The sequence below is a fragment of the Poecilia mexicana genome, unplaced genomic scaffold, assembly GCF_051168715.1.
Source record: "Poecilia mexicana isolate PSO_F unplaced genomic scaffold, ASM5116871v1 scaffold_9, whole genome shotgun sequence".
NCBI classification, from domain to species: Eukaryota; Metazoa; Chordata; class Actinopteri; order Cyprinodontiformes; family Poeciliidae; genus Poecilia; species Poecilia mexicana.
The window spans coordinates 8319160-8328615 of NW_028263378.1; the positions used below are offsets into that span (position 1 = coordinate 8319160).

At 38.4% G+C, this 9456-nt stretch overlaps 1 protein-coding gene across 1 annotated transcript in view; it reads right to left on the reverse strand.

Moving 5' to 3' along the window:
• Positions 1 to 4825, reverse strand: part of tmem8b (transmembrane protein 8B) — a 49082-nt gene extending 44257 nt beyond the window's left edge. Inside the window, exon 1 of the mRNA XM_015000495.2 lies at positions 4606 to 4825. Coding sequence (XP_014855981.1) covers positions 4606 to 4810 — 205 coding nt within the window. The 5' untranslated portion in view covers positions 4811 to 4825. The remainder of the gene's footprint in view (positions 1 to 4605) is intronic.
• Positions 4826 to 9456: the final 4631 nt, after the last annotated feature.

Here is a 9456-nt window from a genome sequence, read left to right on the forward strand (position 1 = left end):
GACACAGTGTTTCTAAACTACAACTGGAAAGCAACAAGAGCTAAGTAGCTGACTGCAGGCTCCACCTGTGCAGATAACCTGACTAATTAGCCACCTGATATCAGCTTGTTCTGCTCCCACTGTGTTGCTCTATAAAGTGCTGAAAGACAAAAAGGGCTAATATTTTATATGTTATGCCATATTGTGCAAAAAATATGTTTATGGAGAGGTAATATTTCTTTTTTGTTTGTTTGTTTAGTTTTCTCACATCCAACAAGAAAATTCCTTTTCATAAAAAGAAGACATAGCTTGAACACTCATATTGTGATCAGGTGCCTCCCTCTCTGCTGTGATGCAGCTCTGCCTCTAACACCCTCCACGCAGGAGAGGCTGTCAGGAATGCAGAGAAAGCTGTAGCAGATGAAGAGAATGACCCAATTAGGAAACTTCTCCTTTCTCTTTTATTTTCACTCAGACAAGGTAAATTCTTGGAAACCACGCTGGCTATAATTCCAGGAGCCATTGGAAACTAGTTTTAACGTTATTATTATGAAACCATAATGACAATATCTACATTTTTTTTTTAATTTAGATTTTTTGTTAGTATGCCTTTGATCTCAGTTGACTTCAGTAAATGTAATTATAAAGTAAGCTACAACTGGTAATTAGTGAGATTTCTTGAATTTCTCTCTTTTTTTTACATTTTCTGCTTTTACACAAGGTTGTAATCTAAAGATTTTACTTTCCTTTGAAAAAGACTTAACTGATCTTGTGGCATTTGTAGTGAAGTAATTTGAACTAATTTATAGGCGACAGCAGATATTTAAAGAAAATTTATTGACAGCTCATTCCGTTTTTTCCTCGAGGCTCAACATTAATTTAAATGCACTTTTGTTGATATTCTATGTTCTACCACGTAAGTCCACAACAGAAAGCTCCTCACTGAAGCTAAAAATGCCGTTCAAAAGCTTAAATTAGCCAAATTTGTGATCATAGACTTTGAGTGGCCCTTAAAGCTACAGATAAATATGCTTAACTAGCATCCTGCACAAGGGAAAATCAAGGATTACATCCGCAAACGTTTCTGCAAATAAAAAGAACAACATCTGGCAGGTGTAATCTGCCACGTTACCGACATGAGCTGGGCTGACACCAAGCACACCCTGCAGGTGGGCAAAAACTGCAGGTAACTACATGCGAGTCAGTTAATTGCCACACCAGTACATAAAGCATAAGTGTTATCATAAACATAAACAGCAGCACAGGTAGCAGATTTCCATGGGAACGACAAGGAGGCATCTTGATTTTTCATCTGCGGTGAATGTTTTCCATTTATAACACCTTTTCTCTTTGTGTTTGCACAAGACTCCTCTTACATCCTGTCCTTGCTGTAGCTGTGGTGACACGGCTCCACTTTTGAGAATTGCAAATTGCTTGTAAATCATAGAAAAATGAGATTTGACACAAATTTTTTGAGGAAGGAATTAGAAAGGAAACCCAATTTGTTTAACAGACGAGACAAAACACTAAGCAAGCTCATTGTAGTAATGTATCCATTTGGGGCTGCATGTTTTTACAAGTGTTCATTTGCCCCCCTTTATTATTAGAAAATAGCAAAGAAAAGTGACCCTGTATGCTGGAGCTGATGTGTTGATGCATAAAGTAAAAGGTTCCCTTGAATGTGTTATGTTGTCTAATGTTTGTATATTTAAAAATAAAAGATAAAAATGGCCTTTCTCTGCTCTTCCCACCCCCTCGCTCTACATCCGATTCTGAATGCGTTCACTGATTCTCACCTACAGTAACTGAAGGCAACCTTGAATGCAAAAATACAGAAAAAAGAAGTGAAAACAGAGCGGTAGAGCAGACATGGTCTCAAAGCTAAAGCCTAATCCCATACAAAACTCCAAAATGTCTACTTCTCTCTTGTGTGAGTCTTTTCTGGACTTTCTGCATTATGTTTCAGCTTCTTTGCAGTGAAATTCCTTTTTGCTTTCATAGAAAAAATGCCTGAAGTCAAAGACAAAAGTGCAAAAGGATGAGTTTAATATTAACACTTTTGGATTTTCAGCATATTTTCTGTATTTTCTTCCCACCCTATTAAAAAAAAATACAGAGAACATCCAAAATTACACAAAATTCTATCATTAATTTGATAGAAATATGTTTTAGAGGAAAAAGTCACCAATCTTCCAATTGATGACGATTACACAACAAAAAAAATCGTTAAATTACAACAGTGCAAGCAAAGCAAGTCTCCCATCTATTACAAACTGTAAATTCACTGTACTTTATTGTGATAAGTATAACAGGATTGTCCAGTTAAATGTTCAGGCTGGAAGAAGAGCGGATAAATCAGAAAAGCAGCTAAAAGCCTGATGGTAATTCTGGAGGAGCTGGACATCTTCATAGCTCAGGATGTTCACTGACAAAGTGCATTCAATCTGCCTGAGTTTGAGGCATTCTGCAATAACACAAGTAAAAACGTATTTATAAAGCTCAGACATAATCCAAAACACTTCCAGCTGCAATAATACTGAAAGGTGGTTCCACAAACAATCGATTAAGGGGAGCTGAACACAAATGCGTGCCACACTTTTCAGATTTTATTTATGATAAAGTTTGGAGAACCACGTACAATCATTTTTTACTGCACCATCACGCACCACTTTGAACTTATCGCATAAAACTCCCAACACATTGCATGAAAATTCATGGCTGTAAAGTGATAAAAATGTACAAAACAGGAACAACATTTTTCAAGGCCCTATAAATTACTGGTTGTAGTAATTAGAATCCATCTTACATTATACAATTTTGCTTACTTTCCAGACTGCTTTCCCTTTTTAATTGATGGTTTTGGGTAGCATGCAAAATTAATTGCAAAATTTCATCTCCTTATGTGAGCTGCAGACGTTATTTTGGATGCCGCAGTCAAATTAATTTCTGCAGCTTGGATGTGTGCCTATATGTCTAATTGCCAGCATTTTTACAATCTCCCTATAAGAAGTTATCACAAGGGAATTATACTCTGTAAATACTCAAAAATATGAGACATTGCGTTTGCAGGAAGCTGCAACCTTATGTTTACCGATAGCTATCAAAACATGGCAAAGTGAAAACATATCCACATTAAAATCTGTTTTACAACAGTAAGCTGATATATGTTTTGTATTTTGAATGCATTTCATTTGACAAAGATTTGAAATTTTACATCCAAGCAAACAGTGGAAGCCTCAGTGACACCGAGGATCCATTTAACGCTGAGTTGTAAACATGCCAAAAACATCTCCATATGCTTGTTTTGTTTGCCAGCTTAATGAAGACATCTCATCAGAAGATAAAAGCATCCGAGCGCTTACAGGCTTTCTTGCAGCATGCTTCTGAATTTTGGTAATCTCTTCAAGGAGCACCTCCCTACCACAGATTTCTACTCTGGAAGAGAGGCTTAATACAGACATAATCCTGCTTTTTGTCATCTCAACATGAGATTTATGCATGAACACCTCACACGGCTGTCTGCAAACTTTAATTTTTAACAGCAGGATTTAAGAAAAAGTGCTCTTTTATAGATTTTCATGAGTGTGTGAGCAGGTTTCTGGGAGGATAAGATGCTGGATATGAGTGCCCACAACAACAATGAGGACTTCACCCTACTGCTCACACCCACCAAGTGCAATCTGCTTGAAGATAACTCACAGTCGGAATCATTTCTAGACCTTCTGCTCTGACTGACAACATTCACACAGATCCACTGCAAACACAAATGATTCTCCCTTATTTATTCCCAGGTTTATTACTTATAAACCTGGGAAGATAAGAATAAAAAGGCTGATTTCAGCTTTCTGTCTTCAGCAAAGTTACAATAAACTGATGGAGCAAAACAGCAACAAGTCTGCAACATTCTCTGACAGATGCGCAGAAAAGTACAGTTTGTCCTGCATTTTGTTGTTGTCCCAGAATCCAGAACAGAGATTTTAATGTTTAGCTATGACATGTTGGTGGCTGACATTCCAAAGCCCAATAAAGCATGTATACTTAGAAAAATAACTAGAAGTCATTATAGTATTGCAGTTTTTTGCTTACATTAGGAGAAAAAGAGAAATACTAACATGAAAACTCTCAGATTGTTAAATTATATTTTTAAGTTTGAAGTCTGTGGGTAATTATGAAACTAGAAACAAAAAGTAACTACGGCTATGGTCATATTTACGTAATATATCTGTACATTGCACTTTATAATAAACAAATTAAACACATAACGAAAGTTAATAACATAAGCGTCCAGTCTGATGCGTTTTCCTCCGTCAGTTTCATAACCGATACATTTCTTCAGTAGCGTTTATATCAGTGGACCATAATTGGCAGCTTTCTTTTCCTCATTCTTGTCATTTAAAAATTATCATTTTCATCAGCTGGCAGCTGTGAAGGCAGCAGCGAAGGGTGGATGCTCAGGCGACTAAACCAGAAGCGGGATGCGGTGCTCCCACCGCCGCCTGTCCTGCTGCTCCAGCTCGGAGGATTTCAGCACCACCAACAAAAGGAACAGCTCCGCGAATCAAAGCGGCGGGCAGCAGCGCACACAAACACACACACACACACACACACACACACACATCCACTCACCTCCAACAGCGCAGAAAAAGGTGTAAACAAGCAAGAGCAGCCTCGGAGGGCTACATCCCGAGCCCCGACCCTCCAGCTGCAACATCGTTAAAAGCCGAACGCGTTGTGAGGGGGGCTCCAGCCCGGCTGCAGGTCTCAGGCGCTCTGCTGGTCTACATTTTTTCTGATTATCTGCCAGCGACCAGCTGTTTGTGCATGACGTCATTCCGACGACGACGTCGCCGGCGCCTCCTCTTTGGCTTTGATTTGGCAACCTCAATATGTCGAGCGATTTGATTGGACCAGCGGCCCTGTCCGTCCGCCGCACGCTGCGGACGTGGACTGCAGCACAGGGCCTCGTCACCGCCGGAGCCGGAGAGTCCGCCGGGCCACCGCACACAGGAGAGTGGAGAGGACTACAGAGGCTGCAGCTGTCCCCCGAACCAGCGACGCAGAGAGCCGGCAGAAAGTTAGCGAGGACTTAGTGCTGCAAAGCCCCCTAAAATGTGTAAACATTTCTGTAGCAGTGATTTCGACTCTACTGTCTTTATTTTATTTTTTATCTTTATGGAAAGTTTCTCTAAAGTCCTTATTTCAGAGTGGATCCGTTTAAATGCAATACTGCAACATCTAACTTGAACGAAAGAAACTTGTTGATTTTTGGGAGAACTAAAAGGAAAAAAAAACTTTAAGAACTACAATTTGGTGATGTAAATTTTATTTTTCTTGCAAGAAAGATCAAGAATCAAGAATATTTATTTGCAGTCTAAAACTGTGGTTAAAAACTTAGACTCTTTAGAATTAAATCAGTCATTTCCATTCACGTGCATTTATACAAATACAATGATCACCTTCCAAAACAAATGTCACAGGGCAGAAGTATAAAATATGGGAAAAATAATCTTACATTTGTGTCCAACACGGTATTAAACTTCAACCTTCGTAAGCGTCAACAGTTGCTGCAGTGTTAGCTAACAGGACTTAGTGGAGATTCAGTTTTAGCTGTGCTAGTTTCATTTTCATTCTTCTTTTTAATGTCACAGTAGACATTTTTTCTCACCTTGGCTAATAGGATGCGATTTTATACTGATTGCATCAAGTCTCTTGGATTAAGCTAAATCCTTTAGCCACCATAAGGGACACAGGGTTTGCTGCAGCCATGGGTACATCTCTCAGTAATGGTCCAGATAAAAGCAAGATCGATTATAGGGTTCCATAATAAACTGGGAACCTTAAGTAAACTACACTAAGTGTTTAGTGTTTTGAACCAACAGCTTCAGAAAGTTAAAGTAACTCTAGATTTTATCCATCCATATCTGTTTCATCAAGTGATTTAAATTATTGTAGCAGATAATAGCCAATCTCTCTCTCCTGGAGCTGAACAGCGGAAATTACTCATGTTCTGGCCTGAGGGTCGTCTCACCATGAGTCATAACAATCCAAGCAGATTTGTTGAAGAGAGAATGAGCTCCTGAATGAGGTCTACCTGAAAGGCTTATTGGACAAATTATTGCAGCTGGACAAAAGAAAACATGATTTGTAGTTCATTTAGAGGATAAATGTGAGTTTGTGACATAAAAGAAACGACAATGGAAAATTCAAACCAAAGGACTTGAATATATCCGCCATTTCCTTAAAATATATTCACCAACAGACATAACATTTTGACCACCTGAGAAATAGTGCATCAGACAGTTGTAGATTTACTATCTAGTACCAAGATGGTGGCAGTATAACATTTAATCTGTCAGTTGTCAGCTGGGGCTTCCATGTATTGGACTTGTTTGGTCAGCAGGTCCAACATTTGCTTCGTTAGATTGAGACATGGAGAATTTGGAGGGAAGATCAACACCTCAAACCAGTTCCTGCGCTCTAATCGTTTGATTTATGTCACAGGGTACATCATCCCGTTGAAACGACAAAATGAAATGATACATTTCAAAGTAATAACCCACATGTGTGGCAGGATTCAGAGTAAAAGCATCACACGCAGGTTTCAACTAAAGCAAAAACTGCCACTGTGGGGGAGTTCTGACACTGACATGCCAATTGTTGGTGCTTTTGGTGGTGGCATGGGGTCAGCATGAACTCCCTGACTAGTTTGAAGCTTTTCATCCCGCTACACAAAAGACTGCAAAACCTTTCTATCTGAAACAACATCCATGTCTTCAGCAATCGGAGGACTTGGACCAGGAACACCAAACAAGATTTATACAGCGTGAAAAACCCTCTGACTCGGTCATCTACCTCAATCTTGCTTCATTCTTGCTTCTCCTCATCTTTGAGTACAAGATCTTTACCTTCCTGTGCCATGTTGAAGAAATAATAAATGTTGTTTATTAGTATTAAAAACTAATAAGGATATAACCAGAAAAAGTTATATCCTAGTCCTGTTAATACACTAACAACCACAATACAAACACAAAAACCTCTAGATTTGAAAGTTTTTAAAGATAAATAAGTCATAGCTTGGTCTCCCACACAGATGGACCAGAAGGCGGAATATGTTACACAATAAAGAGGCTGGAAAATACCTGAAACCGAATAATTAAAGACTGTGTTGGTTTTCCTTCTCACTTTTTGTTTTGCAATTGGTAGAGAGGAGGACTGGTGTAGTATTGATTCCTGTAACACAAGAGGAGAAGCACTTTGACTGTGGTTGCTTTTAAAACACAAAAAGAGTGTTAGATGTTTTATACAGCTCTTCTGTGTATTGCTTTTTTGTTGCTAATTTATAAACTACGCTTTAAGGTAATATTTTTAAAGCTGTCAAAACATGAACGGACCTTCTGAAGGGCTGAAGCAAATGATATTTAGAGAATAGGTTTGGTAGTTTTTGTTCATTTTTTGGACATAAAAGCTCCATCTTGAGAAAAAACACGAACATAGTGATCAAATCCTCAAATTAAACCAAGAGTAATCTTTTAAGTTTACATACTCAATGGGTCTTTCCAGAATTTGTTCAGAACAACAGCATAGTTTGATTGTAGAAAACAGTGGAAATCAAAAGAAATACCATGAATAAATGATAATTCAAAGCAATCAAAAACTAGGCATGGTGGCAATGTCGAAGAATGGCCACATTATGTTCAAAACCTAATTGCACTTTGAGCTTTATAACAACTTAATGATGCCTCTGTGAAGGCAAGCTAATGGCTAAGCCTCACAACAGAGAGGCTCGAAAAACGTCGAGCAAAATAGTTCTACATTTTGGCAAGTAGCAAATTAAGCTGCCTATGGTGGCTCACCCTTAAAACTATCACGTACAAAGCCACATGGTCAGGCTGCTTTATGCTGAAGAAATCTCTTTTAAATGACTGTTTTTAACTAAATCAAATAGATAAAGTTGTGGGGTGACATCAAATATGTTGTTTTTGAGGCAAAATAAAGCAATGCCGAGGAAATGTGAAATGTGTGGAATCAGTATTTGTCAGGGGGCTGGAATAAGCTCTTCACAGGTGCCAGAAGTCTGTTGACTCCATGCAACATAGATGTGAAGCTTTCCTCAGAAATACAGGGTTACACAAATAAAAAATAGCAGAGGGATTTACAACCCTAAATATTCAAGCATTTTTTTTTATTTAAAAAGGAAATACGTGAGTTTGCAAATAAAAATGCAGTCCACCAAATATTCCCATTCCTTTACTTTTCTGTAGACAGAATTTCCCTTCCGACAGAATTCAAATAATCATGTGTCCATGAAAATAATTGGACTTTGAGCTTACTTTAAAAATACATGCCTGGTATTTTGGACTCAGCTGTACTTCGCAACATGCAGGTTCACTCACTTTTTTCAGCTCAGCTAGAAAACCCTTATCTGCATCCAGCTGAAACAAAATGTCAAATCCCACTTCAGCTGGAGGCTCAAAATACTTTGTTTTCAATCAGGCCTTTCAGATAAAACTGCTTCAGCTCTAGTAGGTGGATCTCTGTGAATCGAAATATGACAGGAAAGTTTATGCATTTCAGTTTAAAAAGCAAACCTTGTTTGGAGTCTCAGTGATGTAATAAAAATAGTGTTTCCTTTTTAGTGTGTGGCTGATTGCTTTATTAATGGCATTAGCCAAGTCCTGCTGGAAAAATTAAATCCACATCTCCAAAAAGTTTGTCTGCTGCACTAATGAAACATAGTGGACCGGCACCGGCAGATGACACTATCGACGCTTCACTCTTCTATAACATGGATTCTGTGTCTCTCCACTGTTACTCCAGATAAGACCTCGACTTACTTTAATCTGAATTGAAGACTTTGGACCACTGAGCCATTATTTTTCTTCTTAGCTGTGATAGGACAGCTGTGATGAAGTTTCTGGTTAAGCAGCTGTAGCTCATTACCTGGACACACGTGGATCTTAAACTACAGACTTGGTTTCCTTCAGTCGCAGAGGTAGAGGAAGCTGAACTGTAACGGCGATACTCGAGCATTGAGAATTGTAAGACAAAGGTCAATTTTCCTCCTCCTCAACTTTCTGTTCAAATGTTTGCACACAGAACTCTGTAAAACTTAATGTTCTTTTACAATGGCTTTTTTTTTTCTCTGTGGAGAGTGTCAATGTATGTAGGACAAATATTAAGAAAGTAAGTGTTATCCATGATTGTGTGGGTTATAGAATAAGATTTGGCCTTATGTAATATTCTAATTTTTAGAGAAACAGACTTAGCCATCTTCAGCGAAACAATCAAATAGTTTATATCACCCCCGGAATAATGAATAGTTTTCCTTTTTGATTTGACATAGCGATATAACTCGTCTTTTGGATGACAGTCTAATGTATTGAGATGCCACTCACAGCTACGCTGTTGCCTTCGATGAGCCTCACTTGACTTTCATCTCTTTCACTAGTTTCATCTTTGTTCAATTGCCCAAAGACA